At 45.4% G+C, this 27,527-nt stretch overlaps 1 protein-coding gene across 3 annotated transcripts in view; it reads left to right on the top strand.

Annotated features, from left to right (window-relative positions):
* Positions 1 to 27,527, top strand: part of LOC138663202 (oocyte zinc finger protein XlCOF22-like) — an 80,488-nt gene that overhangs the window by 23,715 nt on the left and 29,246 nt on the right. The window contains exons 2-7 of one of the 3 annotated variants that reach the window (XM_069749360.1): positions 745 to 896; positions 1,208 to 1,355; positions 1,485 to 1,664; positions 1,747 to 1,870; positions 1,954 to 2,051; positions 2,250 to 2,340. In XM_069749360.1, the coding sequence (XP_069605461.1) occupies positions 892 to 896; positions 1,208 to 1,355; positions 1,485 to 1,664; positions 1,747 to 1,870; positions 1,954 to 2,051; positions 2,250 to 2,340 (646 nt within the window). In that variant the 5' untranslated portion in view covers positions 745 to 891. Of the gene's footprint in view, positions 1 to 744; positions 965 to 1,055; positions 1,356 to 1,484; positions 1,665 to 1,746; positions 1,871 to 1,953; positions 2,052 to 2,249; positions 2,341 to 27,527 lie in introns of those variants that run through there. The other 2 variants (XM_069749361.1, XM_069749359.1) reach the window with 2 other exon arrangements.

Here is a 27,527-nt window from a genome sequence, read left to right as displayed (position 1 = left end):
GGCCCCATACATATGAGACAAGTGTTGGCTGAACGGTCATTTGGCAGACGGACATCTCTCCCGACTCCCCCATACACACAAATATTCCAGCTTTCCTGGGGTCTGTATGAGAGAGTCGCCCCCAGACTCCTCTAGCGGAGGATTATCTACAGGAAGAACAAACGGATTATCCTCTGAAATTCAGGATGCCAGATCCTTCTCTGCCCCAGCATCATCTGTCAGGAGGCCCCCAAATACATTATATGGTCGCCCAAACCCCCGAAATCAGTGATTTCATGTAACTTTACTCTAAGGTGTATAGGGGGGGTGGTGAAAGGTAACTTATTGGACGCTGCCTCCGGCCCCGCCTAATAGACCTTCATACATTGCAGCCCAGACACCATTATTAGGTATGTAAGTGTCGTAGTAACTAGGCCGCCCCATACTATCCAGTACTTGGAGGCAGAGGGGCATTCAGTCGAACTCTCACACCTTCTTAGACGCCATGTTTGCTTTTCACAGCAGCAAGTGGTTAAACTGCCAGGGTTTTTGTTGAAGCCTCATCTATGCCGTCCCTGCGGTGCACATCTATGTTCTGTGCACAAAAAGTTTAATTTCTTTTTAATAAATGTTTAACATGTTAAAAATTATAAAATGTGTCTTCTGCTTTTTCCATGTTTTTTTCTTTTTACGAGAATTATTGAGCCAATTTTCTTTAGAAACATTTCAATATCTGTTTTTTTTCTGGTGTTTTTTGTAATATAGGAAATCTAGATCTAACGTGATAGAAGATTACAGTGCGGGGAAGACGGGAAACCTTCATATAGAGGCCGGTGGTGATGGAGTCAGTGACGGACTCTGGACAAATATGTTTCTAGAGCCGTAGTAGAAGATGAAGATGTCGTCCTCACCATGAAGTAGTTATTTCTCCTGTCCCGTGTAATGAATATCTCCTGCAGTATTGCTAATGCCGATTCCAGTGTCGGTAAATGAGACGAGAATTAGCGTTATGGAAGATGAGTCTATGAGAAACGTATTCAGCTGCCGAGTCCGAGGAAGAAACTGCTTGTTGTCTGTGGCCTAAATATATAGGTTTTATTAGTAGATGTAATAAAGGAAACTAAATACTGTAAAATAATAAATCTCATGTGTTTCCCTTATTATCTCCAGTAATTGTATTATTACACAGGATTTTTATGATGTTACATCGGCTCATCTTCTCATTCAGGTCTATACAATATCGGATCCTCTGTGAAGATCTTCTACAAAATAGAATTTTCCTGATTTACCAATCAAAGATGGATTTGACCAGAGACAAGATGGTGGAGAGGATATTACAACTCGCCGTAGAGATCCTCTTCCAGATTACTGGAGAGGTGAGAGATTCTGATGATGTCACATTACATCATTCTTATCTACGGCAACAACAGATGGACAGAACTGGAGAGGTGAAAACTCTGGAAATGTCTGTAGTGAGATTTATTAATGTGTCTCTCCATAACCAGGATTACACAGTAGTGAAGAAGACCTCTGTTGAGCGCTGTCAGGACCCTGTGTCTGAGGGATGGGGAAGACCCCTGAGTCCAATCACAAGGCCTCCACCTCACCCCCTGATCCATGAGGACATCAATGACCAGAAGATCCTAGAACTCATCTACAAGATGATTGAGCTGCTGACTGGAGAGGTGACACTGCTGGGAATGCTGGGACATTATACAGTAACACTATGAAGGGATCGGGGGATGATGGTATCATTGTATGTGTCAGGTTCCTATAAGGTGTCAGGATGTCGCCGTCTATTTTTCCATGGAGGAGTGGGAGTATTTAGAAGGACACAGAGATCTATACAAGAACGTCATAGTGAAGGTTCCCCAGCCTCTCACATCTCCAGGTAATAGACAGGACTAAATACACACGGCCTATAATTATCTGTATGTAAAGAATGAATTCAGTCCCTGTTTGTGTTTCCTCCAGATCTATCCAGTAGGAGGACAACACCAGAGAGATGTCCCCGTCCTTTTCTTCAACAGTACTGTAAACCAGAAGATCCCAATGTTCCTCAGGATCATCAGGTAGATGGAGAGAAGGAGTCATGAGATCTCCCCTATTATATGTAGATGGCTGTGAAGGTCTTGTGTTCAGTCTTGTTTTATCCACCAGTATTATATATTTTATACTTGTGTAATGAGAACGGTGGAGATGGCAGGATTAGAGCTGATCATAGATGTGACTTCTCCATCTGTCTGTGACTTTTACAATATTTGTTTCAGGGTGAAGATCTGACCCATATTAATACTACAGAGACATATGTGAGAGGTGATGAGTGGTGTAAAGAGGAGATTCCTACATATGACTACCCAGGTGAGTAGTGACCATTAAATGCAGAGAAGTCACAGATTCTTCTCAGTCACCGGCTGTGGCTGCTTTATCAGTGATGTAGTCCGGCTGTATTACCATGATCGCCATTTTGCCTCTAGACGACAACATTCTCCTCCACCCAAAACTGCTCATATGACTTTGGGCATTGAAAGCCCTTTTCTATAGAACTTACAACCTGGTAGATCCACCTACCCCCTGGGATTAGGAGACGCTGTTACCTGCCCAGATCTGTAAACTACAAAGCCAAATGACGTAGAATGTGCTGACAAATTAGATTATCACTTGAAGAAAAATATTATGATGGGTCTGTAAGAGAAAGCGGAGGGTAATGATGCTGTTGGCTTCCTAGATCCCTGATATCTTATTGGATGAATCCCCTTCTCTCCCTCCTGTGCTGCTGAATGTGCTCATATGGTCCCTACAAGACCAGGTCCAGTCTTTCTGGCCAAACTTCACTTTTATAATCGACAACATTATATGTGCAGTGAGACCAAGTGTGAATTTCTGTACAATAACAGCAGAGTTTCCCTTTATCCTGACTTTTCAATTTGTATTAAAACCGACTAACTTCAAGGAGGCTTGTGATAAACTACATAAAAACATTACACCTGTGCCATGATATATCTCTGAGCTGTGCGCGGCTGATGGCTGTAATATACATTAATTCACGCCTGCAGGAGATGTGTTGGCTCGAGCTCTGGTTTCATGGATTCACTCCACCCCATAAATGACATTGTTTTTGATCCTAAGAAATTCAGATTACTGCACAATCTCTCCTGAAATGGGGAGCAATATTATTTTCTCTAATCTTCTGGTCAGGATTCATAGTCGCTCCAGTTGTCCACCATTAATGAATGCAACTCTGGTTTACTGTTGTTTAAACTGTATTTGTAGTTTTCAGTTAATGAGATTCTCGTGCTCTGGGGCGGGGCTTTGTGGTGCTCTGAGGCGGGGCTTTGTGCTGCTCTGGGGCGGGGCTTTATGTGCTGCTCTGATTACATATTCATCTGTATTGGCTTATGACAGGTCTCTGATCCCTCACTTACCTACCCCCCAGTTTTACATAATGCATATAATAGTGTTCATATTATTGTTGATAATGCCTATAATATTGTGGCTATTGGGAGGCTTAGAAAAAAAAAATTACATCCAGGAAAATGTCACCAGCGGCGCCTGTCCAGTAGCATCGATCTCTTAGAGACTGCGCAGGCGCTGCCATCACCGGTGACATTTTGCTGGATATAGTTTTTCTTTCTAAGTCTCCCAATAGCCACAATGTTATAGGCGTTATCAACAATAATATTAACACTATTATATGCATTATGTATAAATGAGGGGCAGGTCAGTGAGGGATCAGCGACCTGTCATAAACCAATACAGATGCGTATGTAATCAGAACACCACATAAAGCCCCGCCCACAGCCCCTCCCCAGAGCAACACATAAAGCCCAGCCCACAGCTCACCTAAAGCCCCACCCCAGAGCACCACAAAGCCCCACCCACACCTCCGCCCCAGAGCATGAGAATCTCATTAACTGAAAACTACAAATACAGATTAAATGTATAGCGATTTGGATTAAAAAGTAACCTTTAATTAAACATTAAAATCGGCAACTACCACATAAAACAAACAAAATGAAAATTAGTGCAAGGTGTGAAAGACAAACAACAATCAAAGCATTGTGGGATGCATCATACGCAGATGGGGAAATATATCATAGCACCCCTCTATCTGCTGTGCTTGGATCCTTGATAACCACACCACCCCTTATATTTACCAAACCTTAACCCCTTAACCCCCAGGGGTGGTTTGCACATTAATGACCAGGCCAATTTTTACAATTCTGACCACTGTCCTTTTATGAGGTTATTACTCTGGAACTCTTCAACGGATCCTGATGGTTCTGACATTGTTTTCTCGTGACATATTGTACTTCATGATAGTGGTAAAATTTCTTTGACATGACTTGTGTTTATTTGTGAAAAAAGCTAACATTTTTTCCAACTTTGAATTTTTATGCCCTTAAATCACAGAGATATGTCACAAAAAATACTTAATAAGTAACATTTCCCACATGTCTACTTTACATCAGCACAATTTTGGAACCAAAATTTTTTTTTGTTAGGGAGTTATAAGGGTTAAAAATTGACCAGCAATTTCTCATTTTTATAACACCATTTTTTTTTTTTTAGGGTCTACATCACATTTGAAGTCACTTTGAGGGGTCTATATGATCGAAAATATCAAATTGTGACACCATTCTAAAAACTGCACCCCTCGAGGTGCTCAAAACCACATTCAAGAAGTTTATTAACCCTTCAGGTGTTTCACAGGAATTTTTGGAATGTTTAAAAAAAAAAAATGAACATTTTAACTTTTTTTTCACAAAAAAATTATTCAGCTCCAATTTGTTTAATTTTACCACGTGTAACTGGAGAAATTGGACCCCACAAGTTGTTGTCCAATTTGTCCTGAGTACACCCATACCCCATATGTGGGGAGGGAACGACCGTTTGGGCGCATGGCAGAGCTCGGAAGGGAAGGAGCGCCATTTGACTTTTCAATGCAAAATTGACTGGAATTGAGATGGGACGCCATGTTGCGTTTGGAGATCCCCTGATGTGCCTAAACATTGAAACCCCCCACAAGTGACACCATTTCGGAAAGTAGACCCCCTAAGGAACTTATCTAGATGTGTTGTGAGAACTTTGAACCCCCAAGTGTTTCACTACAGTTAATAACGCAGAGCCGTGAAAATGAAAAATCTATTTTTTTTTCCACAAAAATGATTTTTTAGCCCCCCAAATTTTTATTTTCCCAAGGGTAACGAGAACTTGGACCCCAAAAGTTGTCCAATTTGTCCTGAGTACGCTGATACCCCATATGTTGGGGTAAAACCCTGTTTGGGCGCACAGGAGGGCTCGGAATGGAAGGAGCACGGTTTTACTTTTTCAACGTAGAATTGGCTGGAATTGAGATTGGACGCCATGTCGTGTTTGGAGAGCCCTGATGTTCCTAAACAGTGGAAACCCCCCAATTCTAACTGAAACCCTAACCCAAACACACCCCTAATCCAAACCATAACCCTAACCACACCCCTAACCCGAACGTGCCCCTAACCCTAATCCCAACCACACCCCTAACCCCAACACACCCCTAACCCTAATCCCAACCCTAACCACACTCCTAACCCTGACACACCCCTAATCCCAACCGTAAATGTAATCCAAACCCTAACTTTAGCCCCAACCCTAACTTTAGCCCCAACCCTAACCCTAATGGGAAAATGGAAATAAAAACATTTTTAAATTTTTATTATTTTCCATAACTAAGGGGGTGATGAAGTGGGTTTGATTTACTATTTATAATGGGTATTTTAGCGGATTTTTATGATTGGCAGCTGTCACACACTGAAAGACGCTTTTTATTGCAAAAAATAGTTTTTGCGTCTCCACATTTTGAGAGCTATAATTTTTCCATTTATTCGGACTCCCATGACAGCACTACGAGAGAGGGGATCCGCCCTTCAGGAACAGGAAACCTACAGATACAAAAGGGCGGCACCTCTCCCCCTGCATCAGTTGGTTTCCTGTTCCTGGAGGGACAGGATCCTACAGATTTCATCTCGTAAGGAGCCCAGGCCGGCCGGTCGAATCTGGTAGCGGGGGGGTCTCCTACCTCGACCGGTGCGGAAAGTCCTGGAGACGCCACGGTGGTCCAGGCTGGACTGCACGTCAGTGGCGTTGGCAGCAGGGAGCAGGGTCCGGAGGATTCCTTGTCTCCGGAAGCCGGCGTTGGTAAGTTTCATTTCCCCCCCCTGAGCAGACGGCGGCAGTGAGGTACGGTGGTGTGGGGCGTCGGAAGTGGGCGCCGTCCGGAGCACTGCTGGGCATTCCCGGCGTCCTGCATCGCTCACTGAGCGTTTCCGGAACGCTGGGGCGCCGGGGGTGGAGCCGGCAGGCGCTTCCGGTTTGCGGGTTGACTGCGCATGCGCGGTCTTTCCAAGATGGCGGCGCCCATGGTCCGGTCGCCGGTTCTTCTGTACTACCACCGCTAACCTCCCAGCTGCAGCCTGATCATCAGGAACCAATGGGGACACGCCAGATGGCCTGCTGACCGGAATACAGGGGGATATAAGCAGGTGTTGGCGATAGAACCCTGCTTTTGGCCACAGCTTCATCATGGCAGATGATGGTGAGCAGCAGCCTCGACTTCTGGATAAAGTACGGCAGGAAGCCGTGGGAAAGGATATCAGAAGTGACCAGTCCAGCCGTAAAAGCTCGTCCAGGCAAGGATCTAGAGCTTCGACTGGCAAGGAGCCCCCTCGTGTTCCGGTACCTTTCTCTTTCACGTACACTGGTAAGTGATCTACGTGAATGTTCACTCAGTGACGCGGGCCCCTTATACTTTGTCATTCTAGGGGAAGAGAAGTGCAAAGTCGAAACATAAGGAGTGTGCCCTATGTGAAGTTCCCTTACCAGATTCCTACCCTAAAAAATTGTGTGCCTCCTGTATACAACAGACGGTGAGGTTTACAGGAGTGGAAGGGTTGAGTGACATCAGGCTAGATAGATGGTATCTCCCTTATTGTCCTCCCCTAGGTAGCGGAAGAATCTGCTTCTACGGCTAATCTGCGTGAGATGATCCGTACAGAAGTAAGGGAATCCTTGCGGTCTATGTCCCAGGCGGGAAGTTCAAAACAGAGAGCCTCGGTGATCTCTGATTCGTCAGAGGAAGATAAAGAGGAAGGTTCTTATCGCTCAAATCTCTCTTCCTCGTCATCAGAAGAGGAATCTGGCCGATTCTGTCTGCCTCTGGACCGGGTGGATAAGTTAGTCAAGTCGGTCAGAGGTACGATGGGCCTAGAAGAGCCTAAGACTCAGCTTTCCCGTCAGGAGCTAATGTTCAGCGGCTTGGAACACAAGAAACGCAGATCCTTCCCGGTGATTGATAAGATTCAAGACCTGATTCTCCGGGAATGGAAAAAACCGGAGAAGAAAGGTTCTTTGCCACCGGCTTTAAAGCGCAGGTATCCCTTTGAAGATACGGATGTGGATACCTGGGACAAGGCCCCTAAATTAGATGCGGCGGTGGCGAAGGCATCTAAGAAAGCAGCTTTACCTTTCGAGGACATGGGGTCCCTTAAAGACCCTCTTGACAGGAAGGCGGAGATCTTCCTTAAGGGTACGTGGGAGATGGCAGCCGGATCCTTGAGGCCAGCAGTGGCTGCGACTTGTACAGCCAGATCCCTAATGGTCTGGTTGGAACAGTTGGAATCCCAGCTTAAAGAAGGCGCCTCCAGGAATTCTATTCTAGGTGCGCTTCCAGTGATTCAGGATGCTGCGGCTTTCTTGTCGGACGCGTCGGTGGACTCGGTCAGAATGGCGGCCAGAGCAGCAGGACTCTCCAACGCGGCTCGTAGAGCCTTATGGTTGAAGTGTTGGTCGGGGGATATCCAGTCAAGATCCAAATTATGCGCTATCCCATGTAAAGGGGAATATCTCTTTGGGCCAACCTTGGATGAGCTGCTCGAAAAGGCTGGAGATGATAAGAAGAAATTTCCTAATTTGTCATCAGCTTCTTACCGGCGTCCATTTAACAGAAGGAGATTTGGTCGTGGAAGGAAGCGCGCATCCTCACCCTCTAGAGAAAATTTTAGATGGGAGGATAGACGCAGGAGAGGTACGGGTTACATGTTTCGCCGTTCCTCAAAAGAACGTAAAAAACCAGACCAATGACTAGCAATCCCTGTGGGAGGGAGATTGTCAACCTTCTCTTCCGCTTGGACTAACATCACGAATAGTGTCTGGGTCCGAGGTATTGTATCGGAAGGCCTAAAATTGGAATTTGTTCATTGGCCTCGTGATAAGTTTATGTTAACCCCCTTGCGTTCCTCCACTATTGAGCAGACGGCCTTAGAGTCAGAGGTCATGACTTTATGCCGTAAAAATGTACTGATTGAGGTTCCGGAGTCAGAGAGAGGAAGAGGATTCTACTCTCCTCTTTCTTTGATTCAAAAACCAGACAAGTCGTTCAGGACTATTATCAATCTTAAATCCCTTAATGAATACCTGGTTAATAACACGTTTAAAATGGAGTCAATCAGTTCTGCAATAAAGATGTTGTTTAAACACTGCTTCATGGTAGTTGTGGACTTAAAGGATGCATACTATCATGTTCCTATCCACGAAAACTTCCAGAAGTTTCTACGTGTGGCGGTGTCTATGGGAGGTATTGTTCGCCATTTTCAATTTAGAGCCCTTCCCTTCGGCCTCTCAACGTCTCCCCGGGTATTTACTAAAGTAGTTGCGGAGGTTATGGCGCACTTACGTGAATCCGATATTCTCATTGTTCCTTATCTGGATGATTTCCTAATAGTGGGGAATAGAGTTGAGCGACCTTGACCTTTTTAGAGTCGAGCCGGGTTTTGCGAAACCCGACTATGTCCAAAGTCGGGTCGAGTGAAATCGGCCGATTATGACGTAAAGTCGGGATCGACCGAAACACGAAACCCAATGCAAGTCAATGGGGCAGCATAGTCGGCAGTGAGTGGGGGCCAGGAAAACACCTAGAGTGGCCATTTTAATGTCAAAACCATCCATTCTTCTTAATGAAGCTTGTCAAGCGTAATTTACCTTATAATAATTGGAAGGCATTTGAAATTGGGGGTCATTTGGCTAAAGTTGTGGGGGGTAGGGCTGGTTCAAGTAATTAGTGGGCCCAGGACATCTGGACCACGTCACGGCAGTGGAGCAGGGAGAGGTAAGTATTTCAACTTTGCAAGTGCTGTGAACCTGAGCAAGCAGGGGGGGCCCACTCGTTGGCATTGGCACTGGCACAGGGCCCCTCAAAGTACAGCGGTGTGTTTGCACGGCGGGGGCGCCTCCCACCGGCAGCAACACTTTTGCGTACTATGAGAGGCCCTGTGCCAGTGACGTCGCCAACTAGTATTCCTCCCCCCACCTGATGAAGGAACCTGCACTTTCATCTGCACCTTCCTCTTTGTCCCCGTGTAAGGTGGTATGGTATGCGGGAAGAGCAACCTGACTTTCAGCAGGGTCACAATGTTGTTGTGTAGCGTGCACGGGGAATGTTGCGTTATGGGTCAATGTACCAGCAGACTCATCTATCACTGGCTGGGCAATGGGCACGATGAAGTGGAAACACAGATATAGGCCCAAAGAAGAAAGTGGGCTAAATGCAGTTCAAAATTGGTAACACAGGAATAACCAGGGGGCATTGCAGTGGAGGACAACTGGAATGAGAGGCTGACACAGAGAGTAGGGCCAAATCAGTAAGTAGTCGAAATGCAGTTCAAAATTGGCAACCGTAGTAAACAGGCGGCACAGCTTTGTTCAGTGGAGGAGAACAGCAAGGAGTGGCAGACACCGATAGTAGGCCCCAAACCAACTAGTACGCCAAATGCAGTTGTTCCATTTAACCACAATTTAATGAGAGCCTGAAGATAGAAGCTCAGGAAAGGCAACCTGGGGAACACCTTGGAGTGTAACACACCATCTCTCTCCACCCCATACCCATTTTGTATGGCCTAATGCAGTGTACTTTTCTACAACTACTAAACGAGAGTCGGAAGACCGAAGCAATGGCAAGGAAACCTGGGGAACACCTTAGAGTGTAACACACCCTCTCTCTACACCCCATACCCAATTTGAAGGTCTAATGCAGTGTAGTTTCCAAGAACTACTAAACGAGAGCCGGAAGATCGAAGCTCAGGAAAGGCAACCTGGGGAACACCTTGGAGTGTAACACACCCTCTCGCTACACCCCATACCCAATTTGAAGGCCTAATGCAGCGTAGTTTCCAACAACTACTAAACGAGAGCCGGAAGATCGAAGCTCAGGAAAGGCAACCTGGGGAACACCTTGGAGTGTAACAAACCCTCTCTCTACACCCCATACCCAATTTGTAGGCCTAATGCAGCGTAGTTTCCGACAACTACTAAACGAGAGCATGAAGATCGAAGCTCAGGAAAGGCAACCTGGGGAACACCTTGGAGTGTAACACACCCTCTCTCTACACCCCATACCCAATTTGTAGGCCTAATGCAGCGTAGTTTCCGACAACTACTAAACGAGAGCCGGAATATCGAAGCTCAGGAAAGGCAACCTGGGGAACACCTTGGAGTGTAACACACCCTCTCTCTACACCCCATACCCAATTTGTAGGCCTAATGCAGCGTAGTTTCCGACAACTACTAAACGAGAGCCGGAATATCGAAGCTCAGGAAAGGCAACCTGGGGAACACCTTGGAGTGTAACACACCCTCTCTCTACACCCCATACCCAATTTGAAGGCCTAATGCAGTGTAGTTTCCAAGAACTACTAAACGAGAGCCGGAAGATCGAAGCTCAGGAAAGGCAACCTGGGGAACACCTTGGAGTGTAACACACCCTCTCGCTACACCCCATACCCAATTTGAAGGCCTAATGCAGCGTAGTTTCCAACAACTACTAAACGAGAGCCGGAAGATCGAAGCTCAGGAAAGGCAACCTGGGGAACACCTTGGAGTGTAACAAACCCTCTCTCTACACCCCATACCCAATTTGTAGGCCTAATGCAGCGTAGTTTCCGACAACTACTAAACGAGAGCATGAAGATCGAAGCTCAGGAAAGGCAACCTGGGGAACACCTTGGAGTGTAACACACCCTCTCTCTACACCCCATACCCAATTTGTAGGCCTAATGCAGCGTAGTTTCCGACAACTACTAAACGAGAGCCGGAATATCGAAGCTCAGGAAAGGCAACCTGGGGAACACCTTGGAGTGTAACACACCCTCTCTCTACGCCCCATACCCAATTTGTAGGCCTAATGCAGCGTAGTTTCCGACAACTACTAAACGAGAGCCGGAATATCGAAGCTCAGGAAAGGCAACCTGGGGAACACCTTGGAGTGTAACACACCCTCTCTCTACACCCCATACCCAATTTGAAGGCCTAATGCAGTGTAGTTTCCAAGAACTACTAAACGAGAGCCGGAAGATCGAAGCTCAGGAAAGGCAACCTGGGGAACACCTTGGAGTGTAACACACCCTCTCTCTACACCCCATACCCAATTTGAAGGCCTAATGCAGTGTAGTTTCCAAGAACTACTAAACGAGAGCCGGAAGATCGAAGCTCAGGAAAGGCAACCTGGGGAACACCTTGGAGTGTAACACACCCTCTCGCTACACCCCATACCCAATTTGAAGGCCTAATGCAGCGTAGTTTCCAACAACTACTAAACGAGAGCCGGAAGATCGAAGCTCAGGAAAGGCAACCTGGGGAACACCTTGGAGTGGAACACACCATCTCTCTACACCCCATACCCAATTTGAAGGCCTAATGCAGAGTAGTTTCCAAGAACTACTAAACGAGAGCCGGAAGATCGAAGCTCAGGAAAGGCAACCTGGGGAACACCTTGGAGTGTAACACAACGTCTCTCTACACGACGGAAGGGCTGATTCTTAGGAAGGAAGGCTGTTGGAAATAAGCATTGCGCGTCCGAGGGTGATTATATTCTTATTAGGTATATACTCACCCTCGGACGCGCCCTGCTTCTTTATTTGGAATGAATGTTTATTTGCAATGTGGTGTTGACTTTCTCTATTATTTTGGTAATTAATGATTTTATTATTTTCATTATTTTGCATCTTCTCGGCAATAATATAAAGAAGACGCGACAGGACAACACTCGGTGGATGCCATATGTGTGTTTTCAATTTAAAAAAACTTTCAGTTAACTACTTGCAGGAGAAAGTAATTGTAGCTGGTGGCCATTTTTAGTACTGTACCAGATTTTAGTTGTGTGTTTGTTTTTAATGTTAAAATGTCTGCATTTGATATCTCACCAGTATTTTCTTTTTTATAAGCAAAATACTTATTTTTATATTTTCTGATGTTGGTTCCAGGGGTACACGGCCAGCAGTGCCCTGGTCAGTGTAGTAGTAGTTGAAAGAATGGACCGCAGACAGGCATCGAAGGCCTAAAATAATAACACATGGCTGTAGGCAATTTTAAATTGGTTCCAGGGGTACACGGACAGCAGTGGTGTGGTCAGTGGAGGCCTAGTGGAAGGAGTGACCGCAGACAGGCATCGAAGGCCTAAAATAATAACACATGGCTGTAGGCAATTTTAAATTGGTTCCAGGGGTACACGGACAGCAGTGGTGTGGTCAGTGGAGGCCTAGTGGAAGGAGTGACCGCAGACAGGCATCGAAGGCCTAAAATAATAACACATGGCTGTAGGCAATTTTAAATTGGTTCCAGGGGTACACGGACAGCAGTGGTGTGGTCAGTGGAGGCCTAGTGGAAGGAGTGACCGCAGACAGGCATCGAAGGCCTAAAATAATAACACATGGCTGTAGGCAATTTTAAATTGGTTCCAGGGGTACACGGGCAGCAGTGACCTGGTCAGTGTAGTAGTAGTTGAAAAAATGGACCGCAGACAGGCATCGAATGCCTAAAATAATAACACATGGCTGTAGGCAATTTTAAATTGGTTCCAGGGGTACACGGACAGCAGTGGTGTGGTCAGTGGAGGCCTAGTGGAAGGAGTGACCGCAGACAGGCATCGAAGGCCTAAAATAATAACACATGGCTGTAGGCAATTTTAAATTGGTTCCAGGGGTACACGGGCAGCAGTGACCTGGTCAGTGTAGTAGTAGTTGAAAGAATGGACCGCAGACAGGCATCGAAGGCCTAAAATAAAAAAATTGGGCTGGCTGTAGGCAATTTTAAATTGGTTCCAGGGGTACACGGACAGCAGTGGTGTGGTCAGTGGAGGCCTAGTGGAAGGAGTGACCGCAGACAGGCATCGAAGGCCTAAAATAATAACACATGGCTGTAGGCAATTTTAAATTGGTTCCAGGGGTACACGGGCAGCAGTGACCTGGTCAGTGTAGTAGTAGTTGAAAAAATGGACCGCAGACAGGCATCGAATGCCTAAAATAATAACACATGGCTGTAGGCAATTTTAAATTGGTTCCAGGGGTACACGGACAGCAGTGGTGTGGTCAGTGGAGGCCTAGTGGAAGGAGTGACCGCAGACAGGCATCGAAGGCCTAAAATAATAACACATGGCTGTAGGCAATTTTAAATTGGTTCCAGGGGTACACGGACAGCAGTGGTGTGGTCAGTGGAGGCCTAGTGGAAGGAGTGACCGCAGACAGGCATCGAAGGCCTAAAATAATAACACATGGCTGTAGGCAATTTTAAATTGGTTCCAGGGGTACACGGGCAGCAGTGACCTGGTCAGTGTAGTAGTAGTTGAAAAAATGGACCGCAGACAGGCATCGAATGCCTAAAATAATAACACATGGCTGTAGGCAATTTTAAATTGGTTCCAGGGGTACACGGACAGCAGTGGTGTGGTCAGTGGAGGCCTAGTGGAAGGAGTGACCGCAGACAGGCATCGAAGGCCTAAAATAATAACACATGGCTGTAGGCAATTTTAAATTGGTTCCAGGGGTACACGGGCAGCAGTGACCTGGTCAGTGTAGTAGTAGTTGAAAGAATGGACCGCAGACAGGCATCGAAGGCCTAAAATAAAAAAATTGGGCTGGCTGTAGGCAATTTTAAATTGGTTCCAGGGGTACACGGACAGCAGTGGTGTGGTCAGTGGAGGCCTAGTGGAAGGAGTGACCGCAGACAGGCATCGAAGGCCTAAAATAATAACACATGGCTGTAGGCAATTTTAAATTGGTTCCAGGGGTACACGGACAGCAGTGACCTGGTCAGTGTAGTAGTAGTTGAAAGAATGGACCGCAGACAGGCATCGAAGGCCTAAAATAAAAAAATTGGGCTGGCTGTAGGCAATTTTAAATTGGTTCCAGGGGTACACGGGCAGCAGTGACCTGGTCAGTGTAGTAGTAGTTGAAAGAATGGACCGCAGACAGGCTTAGAAGGCCTAACATAACAAACTTGGGCTGGCTGTAGGCACTTTTAAATTGGTTCCAGGGGTACACGGGCAGCAGTGGTCTGGTCAGTGGAAGTCTAGTGGAAGGAGTGACCGCAGACAGGCTTCCAAGGCCTAACATAACAAACTTGGGCTGGCTGTAGGCACTTTTAAATTGGTTCCAGGGGTACACGGGCAGCAGTGGTCTGGTCAGTGGAAGTCTAGTGGAAGGAGTGACCGCAGACAGGCTTCCAAGGCCTAACATAACAAACTTGGGCTGGCTGTAGGCACTTTTAAATTGGTTCCAGGGGTACACGGGCAGCAGTGGTCTGGTCAGTGGAAGTCTAGTGGAAGGAGTGACCGCAGACAGGCTTCGAAGGCCTAACATAACAAAATTGGGCTGGCTGTAGGCACTTTAAATTGGTTCCAGGGGTACATGGGCAGCAGTGTATGGTCAGTGGAAGTCTAGTGGAAGGAGTGACGGCAGACAGTCTTCGAAGGCCTAACATAACAAAATTGGGCTGACTGTAGGCACTTTTAAATTGGTTCCAGGGTAACACGGCCAGCAGTGGCCTGGTCAGTGTAGTAGTTGTAGAAAGAAGGGACCGCAGACAGGCTTCGAAGGCCTAACATAACAAAAATGTCAAAACAATGGTATTGTCAGTGCCAGGCATTGAAGGATGTCAGCGGCTAGACTACACATTGGTGAAGCTGTGAGAGATAATTTTGCTAGTGGTAGAGCACTGTTTGAGCTGGGGGGGGGAACTGTCTTGTGGCCGGCGGTACAGGCACAGGGCCCCTCATATTACAACGGTGTGTCTGACGTTGGGTGCGCACCACCACCGCCAGAGACACTTTATTGTACTATGAGGGACCCAGTGGCAGTGCCGTCGACCAAAAGCGGCCACACCCACCTCTTCAGACAAACAGCACTCTCAAGGGTCCAAGCGCAAAGTGGCGATAGCACGGCCCCGTGTGGGGAGTTTGGCCATTTCGTGAGGTGGAAACATGTCGTATGCTGGACAATCAGGTGAAGAAAATTACGAGATTGGAAAAGTCATTCAGAATAGTCCACAGGCAAGACCTTTTCATAGGAAAGCTAGGTGTCAGCCGGGCAGGGTGGGGCAAAAGATTTTGAAATCCAGTTGTGGTTCATTTTAATGAAGGTTAGATCATCTACATTTTGGGTAGCCAGACGAGTCCTTTTTTCTGTTAGTATTGAACCTGCAGCACTGAATACTCTTTCTGATAGGACACTAGCTGCCGGGCAAGCAAGCTCCTGCAATGCATATTCTGCCAATTCTGGCCAGGTGTCTAATTTGGATGCCCAGTAATCAAATGGGAATGACGGTTGAGGGAGAACGTCGATAAGGGATGAAAAATAGTTTGTAACCATACTGGACAAATGTTGTCTCCTGTCACTTTGAATTGATGCTGCAGTACCTGTCCTGTCTGCGGTCATAGAAAAATCACTCCACAACCTGGTCAGAAAACCCCTCTGTCCAACGCCACTTCTGATTTCTGCCCCTCTAACACCTCTGGTCTGCTGGCCCCTGGAGCTCGTGTGAGAACGATCACGGGCGCTGTGTGCAGGGAATGCCAGAAGCAAACGGTCAACAAGAGTTGATTGTTTTGTTGCTAATATTAGTTCCAAGTTCTCATGTGGCATAATATTTTGCAATTTGCCTTTATAGCGAGGATCAAGGAGGCAGGCCAACCAGTAATCGTCATCGTTCATCATTTTTGTAATGCGTGTGTCCCTTTTGAGGATACGCAAGGCATAATCCGCCATGTGGGCCAAAGTTCCCGTTGTCAAATCTGCGGTTGTGCTTGGTTGAGGGGCAGTTGCAGGCAAATCTACGTCACTTGTGTCCCTCAAAAAACCAGAACCCGGCCTTGCCACGCCACCAATTTCCCGTGCCCCCGGGAAAGCTTCCTCATTAAAAATATACTCATCCCCATCATCCTCCTCATCCTCCACCTCCTCTTCGCCCGGTACCTCGTCATGTACACTGCCCTGACCAGACAATCGCTGACTGTCATCAAGGCTTTCCTCTTCCTCTGGTGCAGACGCCTGATCCTTTATGTGCGTCAAACTTTGCATCAGCAGACGCATTAGGGGGATGCTCATGCTTATTATGGCGTTGTCTGCACTAACCAGCCGTGTGCATTCCTCAAAACACTGAAGGACTTGACACATGTCTTGAATCTTCGACCACTGCACACCTGACAACTCCATGTCTGCCATCCTACTGCCTGCCCGTGTATGTGTATCCTCCCACAAAAACATAACAGCCCGCCTCTGTTCGCACAGTCTCTGAAGCATGTGCAGTGTTGAGTTCCACCTTGTTGCAACGTCTATGATTAGGCGATGCTGGGGAAGGTTCAAAGAACGCTGATAGGTCTGCATACGGCTGGAGTGTACAGGCGAACGGCGGATATGTGCGCAAAGTCCACGCACTTTGAGGAGCAGGTCGGATAACCCCGGATAACTTTTCAGGAAGCACTGCACCACCAGGTTTAAGGTGTGAGCCAGGCAAGGAATGTGTTTCAGTTGGGAAAGGGAGATGGCAGCCATGAAATTCCTTCCGTTATCACTCACTACCTTGCCTGCCTCAAGATCTACAGTGCCCAGCCACGACTGCGTTTCTTGCTGCAAGAACTCGGACAGAACTTCCGCGGTGTGTCTATTGTCGCCCAAACACTTCATAGCCAATACAGCCTGCTGACGTATGCCAGTAGCTGCCCCATAATGGGAGACCTGGTGTGCAACAGTGGCAGGTGCGGATGGAGTGTTTGTGCGACTGCGGTCTGTGGACGAGCTCTTGCTTCTGCAGGAGGACGAGGAGGAGGAGGAGGAGGGGGTGCGAACGGCTACAGACAACTGTTTACTAGACCGTGGGCTAGGCAGAACTGTCCCAAACTTGCTGTCCCCTGTGGACCCTGAATCCACCACATTTACCCAGTGTGCCGTGATGGACACGTAACGTCCCTGGCCATGCCTACTGGTCCATGCATCTGTTGTCAGGTGCACCTTTGTGCTCACAGATTGCCTGAGTGCATGGACGATGCGCTCTTTAACATGCTGGTGGAGGGCTGGGATGGCTTTTCTGGAAAAAAAGTGTCGACTGGGTAGCTCGTAGCGTGGTACAGCGTAGTCCATCAGGTCTTTGAAAGCTTCGCTTTCAACTAACCGGTAGGGCATCATCTCTAACGAGATTAGTCTAGCTATGTGGGCGTTCAAACCCTGTGTACGCGGATGCGAGGCTAAGTATTTCCTTTTTCTAACCATAGTCTCATGTAGGGTGAGCTGGACTGGAGAGCTGGAGATCGTGGAACTAGCGGGGGTGCCGGTGGACATGGCAGACTGAGAGACGGTGGGAGATGGTATTGTTGCCGCCGGTGCCCTAGATGCAGTGTTTCCTACTACGAAACTGGTGATTCCCTGACCCTGACTGCTTTGGCCTGGCAAAGATACCTGCACAGATACAGCAGGTGGTGCGCTAAATGGTGGTCCTACACTGCCGGAAGGGATGTTGCGTTGATGACTAGCTTCATTGGCCGAGGGTGCAACAACCTTAAGGGACGTTTGGTAGTTAGTCCAAGCTTTCAAATGCATGGTGGTTAAATGTCTATGCATGCAACTAGTATTGAGACTTTTCAGATTCTGACCTCTGCTTAAGGAAGTAGAACATTTTTGACAGATGACTTTGCGCTGATCAATTGGATGTTGTTTAAAAAAATGCCAGACTGCACTCTTTCTAGCATCTTTTGAGGCATTGCAGACTGAGCTTTAACCGGATGGCCACGCTGTCCTCCACCAGGTTTTGGCTTTGCCACGCGTTTTGGGCAAGATACGGGCCCGGCAGATGGAACCTGTGGCGATGTTGATGCCTGCTGCGGCCCCTCCTCCTCCTCTGCTTCAGAACTGCTGCCGCCTGCACCCTGTTCCCCCAATGGCTGCCAATCGGGGTCAAGAACTGGGTCATCTAATAACTCTTCTTGTACCTCCTGCGCAACTTCGTCTGTGTCACCGTGTCGTTCGGTGGTATAGCGTTCGTGATGGGGCAACATAGTCTCATCAGGGTCTGATTCTTGATCAGCACCCTGCGAGGGCAATGTTGTGGTCTGAGTCAAAGGACCAGCATAGTAGTCTGGCTGTGGCTGTGCGTCAGTGCACTCCATGTCAGATTCAATTTGTAATGGGCATGGACTGTTAACTGCTTCACTTTCTAAGCCAGGGACGGTATGTGTAAAGAGCTCCATGGAGTAACCCGTTGTGTCGCCTGCTGCATTCTTCTCTGTTGTTGTTTTTGCTGAAGAGGACAAGGAAGTGACTTGTCCCTGACCGTGAACATCCACTAACGACGCGCTGCTTTTACTTTTACCAGTTTCACGAGATGAGGCAAAAGAGCTAGAGGCTGAGTCAGCAAGATAAGCCAAAACTTGCTCTTGCTGCTCCGGCTTTAAAAGCGGTTTTCCTAATCCCAGAAAAGGGAGCGTTCGAGGCCTTGTGTAGCCGGACGACGAACCTGGCTCCACAGCTCCAGACTTAGGTGCAATATTTTTTCCCCCACGACCACCTGATGCTCCACCACTACCACTACCCTCATTACCAGCTGACAATGAACGCCCCCGGCCACGACCTCTTCCACTAGACTTCCTCATTGTTTTAAAAACGTAACCAAACTAACGTTATTTGTTGCAGTCACACAACTTACACGGTGAGCTATAACTTCAGTATGATTTAGCTACCCCTTTACAGGTTGGTGAGACCACAGCGAAAATCAGGCCCAATGTTACACACTCTTTTTTTGGTGGCTGCAAATTAGAGAGATGCCCCACACGCAGGACTGTCACTGAAGCACAAATGTTAATATTAATGTCACACTATTATTTTTTTTTTATTTTTATTTTTTTCAGGAACACTTTAGAAACCCCCCAAAAAAAAAAAAATAGATTTTTGCAGGGAGAATTTAGAAAACAAATGTAACAAACTATATGCTTTCTATGGGCCACTGAGTGAGAGATGACGCACACAGGAATCAGGAGTGGCACACAAGCCCAGAGGCCAATATTTTTCTACCAATGATTGATGGAGTTATTTTCTCTGGTAGATTTTGGAACCCAAATCAAGGAAAAAAAATGTAGGCTTTCTATGGACCACAATTGGAGAGAGAGAGAGAGAGAGATGGCACACCCAGGAGTCAAGACTGGCACACAAGCAGAAAGGCCAATATTAATCTCCCACTGTTTTTTTTTTTTTTTTTTTTTTTTTTTTTTTCAGGGAGACTTTAGAAAAAAAAATAATAAAAAAAATATGATTTTATCAGGAAGAATTTAGAAACCAAATAAAATAAAATGATTTTTTCAGGGAGAATTTATAAAACAAATAAAAACAAAAATAGGCGTTCTATGGCCCACTGACTGAGAGATGACGCACACAGGAGTCAGGAGTGGCACACAAACCCAGAGGCCAATATTTTTCTACCAATGATTGATGTAGTTATTTTCTCTGGTAGATTTTAGAACCCAAATCAAGGAAAAAAAATATAGGCTTTCTATGGACCACAATTGGAGAGAGAGAGAGAGAGAGAGAGAGAGAGAGAGATGGCACACCCAGGAGTCAAGACTGGCACACAAGCAGAAAGGCCAATATTAATCTCCCACTGTTTTTTTTGGTTGTTTTTTTTTTTTTTTTTTCAGGGAGACTTTAGAAAAAAAAATAATAAAAAAAATATGATTTTATCAGGAAGAATTTAGAAACCAAATAAAATAAAATGATTTTTTCAGGGAGAATTTATAAAACAAATAAAACCAAAAATAGGCGTTCTATGGCCCACTGACTGAGAGATGACGCACCCAGGAGTCAAGACTGGCACACAAGCAGAAAGGCCAATATTAATCTCCCACTGTTTTTTGTTTTTTTTTCAGGGAGACTTTAGAAAAAAAAATAATAAAAAAAATATGATTTTATCAGGAAGAATTTAGAAACCAAATAAAATAAAATGATTTTTTCAGGGAGAATTTAGAAAACAAATAAAACCAAAAATAGGCGTTCTATGGCCCACTGACTGAGAGATGACGCACACAGGAGTCAGGAGTGGCACACAAACCCAGAGGCCAATATTTTTCTACCAATGATTGATGTAGTTATTTTCTCTGGTAGATTTTAGAACCCAAATCAAGGAAAAAAAATATAGGCTTTCTATGGACCACAATTGGAGAGAGAGAGAGAGAGAGAGAGAGAGAGAGATGGCACACCCAGGAGTCAAGACGGGCACACAAGCAGAAAGGCCAATATTAATCTCCCACTGTTTTTTTGGTTGTTTTTTTTTTTTTTTTTTCAGGGAGACTTTAGAAATAAAAATAATAAAAAAAATATGATTTTATCAGGAAGAATTTAGAAACCAAATAAAATAAAATGATTTTTTCAGGGAGAATTTAGAAAACAAATAAAACCAAAAATAGGCGTTCTATGGCCCACTGACTGAGAGAGAGAGAGAGAGATGGAACGCTTAGTACTGGCACACAAGCCCAAAGGGCAATATTAATCTTTCTTTTTTTTTTTCCAGGGAGAATTTCTAAAACCCAAAAAAAAAATAAAATAGGCTTTCTATGGCCCACTATTTGTGAGAGAGATGGGACGCTCAGGACTGGCACAGATGGCACGCTCAGGACTGGCACAGAAGCCCAGAGGCCAATATTAATCTCCCTTTTTTTCTGGGAGAATTTATAAAACCAAAAAAATATTTAAATAGGCTTTCTATGGCCCACTATTTGTGAGAGAGATGGCACGCTCAGGACTGGCACAGATGGCACGCTCACAACTGGCACACAAGCCCAGAGGCCAATATTAATCTCCCTTTTTTCAGGGAAAATTTATAAAACAAAAAAAAAATTAAATAGGCTTTCTATGGCCCACTATTTGTGAGAGAGATGGCACGCTCAGGGCTGGCACAGATGGCACGCTCAGGACTGGCACACAAGCCCAGAGGCCAATATTAATCTCCCTTTTTTTCAGGGAGAATTTATAAAACCCCCAAAAAAAATAAAATAGGCTTTCTATGGCCCACTATTTGTGAGAGAGATGGGACGCTCAGGACTGGCACAGATGGCACGCTCAGGACTGGCACAGAAGCCCAGAGGCCAATATTAATCTCCCTTTTTTTCTGGGAGAATTTATAAAACCAAAAAAATATTTAAATAGGCTTTCTATGGCCCACTATTTGTGAGAGAGATGGCACGCTCAGGACTGGCACAGATGGCACGCTCACAACTGGCACACAAGCCCAGAGGCCAATATTAATCTCCCTTTTTTCAGGGAGAATTTCTAAAACCCAAAAAAAAAATAAAATAGGCTTTCTATGGCCCACTATTTGTGAGAGAGATGGGACGCTCAGGACTGGCACAGATGGCACGCTCAGGACTGGCACAGAAGCCCAGAGGCCAATATTAATCTCCCTTTTTTTCTGGGAGAATTTATAAAACCAAAAAAATATTTAAATAGGCTTTCTATGGCCCACTATTTGTGAGAGAGATGGCACGCTCAGGACTGGCACAGATGGCACGCTCACAACTGGCACACAAGCCCAGAGGCCAATATTAATCTCCCTTTTTTCAGGGAAAATTTATAAAACAAAAAAAAAAATTAAATAGGCTTTCTATGGCCCACTATTTGTGAGAGAGATGGCACGCTCAGGGCTGGCACAGATGGCACGCTCAGGACTGGCACACAAGCCCAGAGGCCAATATTAATCTCCCTTTTTTTCAGGGAGAATTTATAAAACCCCCCAAAAAAATAAAATAGGCTTTCTATGGCCCACTATTTGTGAGAGAGATGGGACGCTCAGGACTGGCACAGATGGCACGCTCAGGACTGGCACAGAAGCCCAGAGGCCAATATTAATCTCCCTTTTTTTCTGGGAGAATTTATAAAACCAAAAAAATATTTAAATAGGCTTTCTATGGCCCACTATTTGTGAGAGAGATGGCACGCTCAGGACTGGCACAGATGGCACGCTCACAACTGGCACACAAGCCCAGAGGCCAATATTAATCTCCCTTTTTTCAGGGAGAATTTCTAAAACCCAAAAAAAAAATAAAATAGGCTTTCTATGGCCCACTATTTGTGAGAGAGATGGGACGCTCAGGACTGGCACAGATGGCACGCTCAGGACTGGCACAGAAGCCCAGAGGCCAATATTAATCTCCCTTTTTTTCTGGGAGAATTTATAAAACCAAAAAAATATTTAAATAGGCTTTCTATGGCCCACTATTTGTGAGAGAGATGGCACGCTCAGGACTGGCACAGATGGCACGCTCACAACTGGCACACAAGCCCAGAGGCCAATATTAATCTCCCTTTTTTCAGGGAGAATTTCTAAAACCCAAAAAAAAAATAAAATAGGCTTTCTATGGCCCACTATTTGTGAGAGAGATGGGACGCTCAGGACTGGCACAGATGGCACGCTCAGGACTGGCACAGAAGCCCAGAGGCCAATATTAATCTCCCTTTTTTTCTGGGAGAATTTATAAAACCAAAAAAATATTTAAATAGGCTTTCTATGGCCCACTATTTGTGAGAGAGATGGCACGCTCAGGACTGGCACAGATGGCACGCTCACAACTGGCACACAAGCCCAGAGGCCAATATTAATCTCCCTTTTTTCAGGGAAAATTGATAAAACAAAAAAAAAAATTAAATAGGCTTTCTATGGCCCACTATTTGTGAGAGAGATGGCACGCTCAGGGCTGGCACAGATGGCACGCTCAGGACTGGCACACAAGCCCGGAGGCCAATATTAATCTCCCTTTTTTTCTGGGAGAATTTATAAAACCAAAAAAATATTTAAATAGGCTTTCTATGGCCCACTATTTGTGAGAGAGATGGCACGCTCAGGACTGGCACAGATGGCACGCTCACAACTGGCACACAAGCCCAGAGGCCAATATTAATCTCCCTTTTTTCAGGGAAAATTTATAAAACAAAAAAAAAAATTAAATAGGCTTTCTATGGCCCACTATTTGTGAGAGAGATGGCACGCTCAGGGCTGGCACAGATGGCACGCTCAGGACTGGCACACAAGCCCAGAGGCCAATATTAATCTCCCTTTTTTTCAGGGAGAATTTATAAAACCAAAAAAAAAAATAAATAGGCTTTCTATGGCCCACTATTTGTGAGAGAGATGGCACGCCTAGGGCTGGCACAGATGGCACGCTCAGGACTGGCACACAAGCCCAGAGGCCAATATTAATCTCCCTTTTTTTCAGGGAGAATTTATAAAACCCCAAAAAAAATAAAATAGGCTTTCTATGGCCCACTATTTGTGAGAGAGATGGCACACTCAGGACTGGCACACAAGCCCAAAGGCCAATATTAATCTCCCACTGTATTTTTATCAGGGAGAATTTATACACCCCACAAAAAAAAATACAGAAAAATGAAAAGGCTTTCTATGGCCCACTATGTGAGAGAGATGGCACACACAGGGATGGCACTCTAGCAGAAATGCCAAATTGCCAATCTTAACCCCTTCATGACCCAGCCTATTTTGACCTTAATGACCTGGCCGTTTTTTGCAATTCTGACCAGTGTCCCTTTATGAGGTAATAACTCAGGAACGCTTCAACGGATCCTAGCGGTTCTGAGATTGTTTTTTCGTGACATATTGGGCTTCATGTTAGTGGTAAATTTAGGTCAATAAATTCTGCGTTTATTTGTGATAAAAACGGAAATTTGGCGAAAATTTTGAAAATTTCGCAATTTTCACATTTTGAATTTTTATTCTGTTAAACCAGAGAGTTATGTGACACAAAATAGTTAATAAATAACATTTCCCACATGTCTACTTTACACCAGCACAATTTTGGAAACAACATTTTTTTTTGCTAGGAAGTTATAAGAGTTAAAATTTGACCAGCGATTTCTCATTTTTACAACGAAATTTACAAAACCATTTTTTTTAGGGACCACCTCACATTTGAAGTCAGTTTGAGGGGTCTATATGGATGAAAATACCCAAAAGTGACACCATTCTAAAAAATGCACCCCTCAAGGTGCTCAAAACCACATTCAAGAAGTTTTTTAACCCTTCAGGTGCTTCACAGCAGCAGAAGCAACATGGAAGGAAAAAATGAACATTTAACTTTTTAGTCACAAAAATTATCTTTTAGCAACATTTTTTTTATTTTCCCAATGGTACAAGGAGAAACTGAACCACGAAAGTTGTTGTCCAATTTGTCCTGAGTACGCGGATACCTCATATGTGGGGGTAAACCACTGTTTGGGCGCACGGCAGGGCTTGGAAGGGAAGGAGCGCCATTTGACTTTTTGAATGAAAAATTGGCTCCACTCTTTAGCGGACACCATGTCACGTTTGGAGAGCCCCCGTGTGCCTAAAAATTGGAGCTCCCCCACACGTGACCCCATTTTGGAAACTAGACGCCCCAAGGAACTTATCTAGATGCATAGTGAGAACTTTGAACCCCCGGGGGCTTCACAAATTGATCCGTAAAAATGAAAAAGTACTTTTTTTTCACAAAAAAATTCTTTTAGCCTCAATTTTTTTCATTTTCACATGGGCAACAGGATAAAATGGATCCTAAAATTTGTTGGGCAATTTCTCATGAGTACACCGATACCTCACATGTGGAGGTAAACCACTGTTTGGGCACATGGTAAGGTTCGGAAGGGAAGGAGCGCCATTTGACTCTTTGAATGAAAAATTATCTCCATCGTTAGCGGACACCATGTCGTGTTTGGAGAGCCCCCGTGTGCCTAAACATTGGAGCTCCCCCACAAATGACCCCATTTTGGAAACTAGACCCCCAAAGGAACTTATCTAGATGCATATTGAGCACTTTAAACCCTCAGGTGCTTCACAAATTGATCTGTAAAAATGAAAAAGTACTTTTTTTTTCACAAAAAAATTCTTTTCGCCTCAGTTTTTCATTTTCACATGGGCAATAGGATAAAATGAATCCTAAAATTTGTTGGGCAATTTCTCCCGAGTACGCCGATACCTCATATGTGGGGGTAAACCACTGTTTGGGCACACGGCAGGGCTCGGAAGGGAAGGCGCGCCATTTGACTTTTTGAATGGAAAATTAGCTCCAATTGTTAGCGGACACCATGTCGCGTTTAGAGAGCCCCTGTGTGCCTATGCATTGGAGCTCCCCCACAAGTGACCCCATTTTGGAAACTAGACCCCCCAAGGAACTTATCTAGATGCATATTGAGCACTTTAAACCCCCAGGTGCTTCACAGAAGTTTATAATGCAGAGCCATGAAAATAAAAAATAATTTTTCTTTCCTCAAAAATGATTTTTAGCCTGGAATTTCCTATTTTGCCAAGGGTAATAGGAGAAATTGGACCGCAAATGTTGTTGTCCAGTTTGTCCTGAGTACGCTGATACCCCATATGTGGGGGTAAACCACTGTTTGGGCGCACGGCAGGGCTCGGAAGGGAAGGCACGCCAATTGGCTTTTTAAATGGAAAATTAGCTCCAATCATTAGCGGACACCATGTCACGTTTGGAGAGCCCCTGTGTGCCTAAACATTGGAGATCCCCCACATATGACCCCATTTTGGAAACTAGACCCCCAAAGGAACTAATCTAGATGTGTGGTGAGGACTTTGAACTTCCAAGTGCTTCACAGAAGTTTATAACGCAGAGCCATGAAAATAAAATAAAAATTTTATTTTCTCTAAAATGATTTTTTAGCCTGCAATTTATTATTTTCCCAAGGGTAACAGGAGAAATTTGACCCCAAAAGTTGTTGTACAGTTTCTCCTGAGTACGCTGATACCCCATATGTGGGGGTAAACCACAGTTTGGGCACATGTCGGGGCTCGGAAGTCAAGTAGTGACATTTTGAAATGCAGACTTTGATGGAATGCTCTGCGGGCGTTACGTTGCGTTTGCAGAGCCCCTGATGTGGCTAAACAGTAGAAACCCCCCACAAGTGACCCCATTTTAGAAACTAGACCCCGAAAGGAACTTATCTAGATGTGAGGTGAGCACTTTGAACCCCCAAGTGCTTCACAGAAGTTTATAACACAGAGCAGTGAAAATAGTAAATACGTTTTCTTTCCTCAAATATAATTTTTTAGCCCAGAATTTTTTATTTTCCCAAGGGTTACAGGAGAAATTGGACCCCAAAAGTTGTTGTCCAGTTTCTCCTGAGTACGCTGATACCCCATATGTGGGGGTAAACCACTGTTTGGGCACACGTCGGGGCTCAGAAGGGAAGTAGTGACTTTTGAAATGCAGACTTTGATGGAATGGTCTGCGGGCGTCACGTTGCGTTTGCAGAGCCCCTGGTGTGCCTAAACAGTAGAAACCCCCCACAAGTGACCCCATTTTGGAAACTAGACCCCCCAAGGAACTTATCTAGATATGTGGTGAGCACTTTGAACCCCCAAGTGCTTCACAGACGTTTACAACGCAGAGCCGTGAAAATAAAAAATCATTTTTCTTTCCTCAAAAATGATGTTTTAGCAAGCAATTTTTTATTTTCTCAAGGGTAACAGGAGAAATTGGACCCCAGTAATTGTTGCCCAGTTTGTCCTGAGTACGCTGATACCCCATATGTGGGGGTAAACCACTGTTTGGGCACATGTCGGGGCTCGGAAGTCAAGTAGTGACGTTTTGAAATGCAGACTTTGATGAAATGGTCTGCGGGCGTCACGTTGCGTTTGCAGAGCCCCTGGTGTGCCTAAACAGTAGAAACCCCCCACAAGTGACCCCATTTTGGAAACTAGACCCCCCAAGGAACTTATCTAGATATGTGGTGAGCACTTTGAACCCCCAAGTGCTTCACAGACGTTTACAACGCAGAGCCGTGAAAATAAAAAATCATTTTACTTTCCTCAAAAATGATGTTTTAGCAAGCAATTTTTTATTTTCTCAAGGGTAACAGGAGAAATTAGACCCCAGTAATTGTTGCCCAGTTTGTCCTGAGTACACTGATACCCCATATGTGGGGGTAAACCACTGTTTGGGCACACGTCGGGGCTCGGAAGGGAAGGAGCACCATTTGACTTTTTGAATAAAAGATTGGCTGGAATCAATGGTGGCGCCATGTTGCGTTTGGAGACCCCCTGATGTGCCTAAACAGTGGAAACCCCTCAATTCTTACGCCAACACACCCCTAACCCTTATCCCAACTGTAGCCGTAACCCTAACCACAACCCTAACCGCAACACACCCCTAACCACAACCCTAACCCCAACACACCCCTAACCCTAACCACAACCCTAATTCCAAC

This window comes from Ranitomeya imitator, chromosome 2 (genome assembly GCF_032444005.1).
Source record: "Ranitomeya imitator isolate aRanImi1 chromosome 2, aRanImi1.pri, whole genome shotgun sequence".
NCBI lineage: Eukaryota > Metazoa > Chordata > Amphibia > Anura > Dendrobatidae > Ranitomeya > Ranitomeya imitator.
The sequence above is the reverse complement of the archived record's forward strand: the minus strand, read 5'-3'. Positions and strand labels throughout refer to the sequence as shown.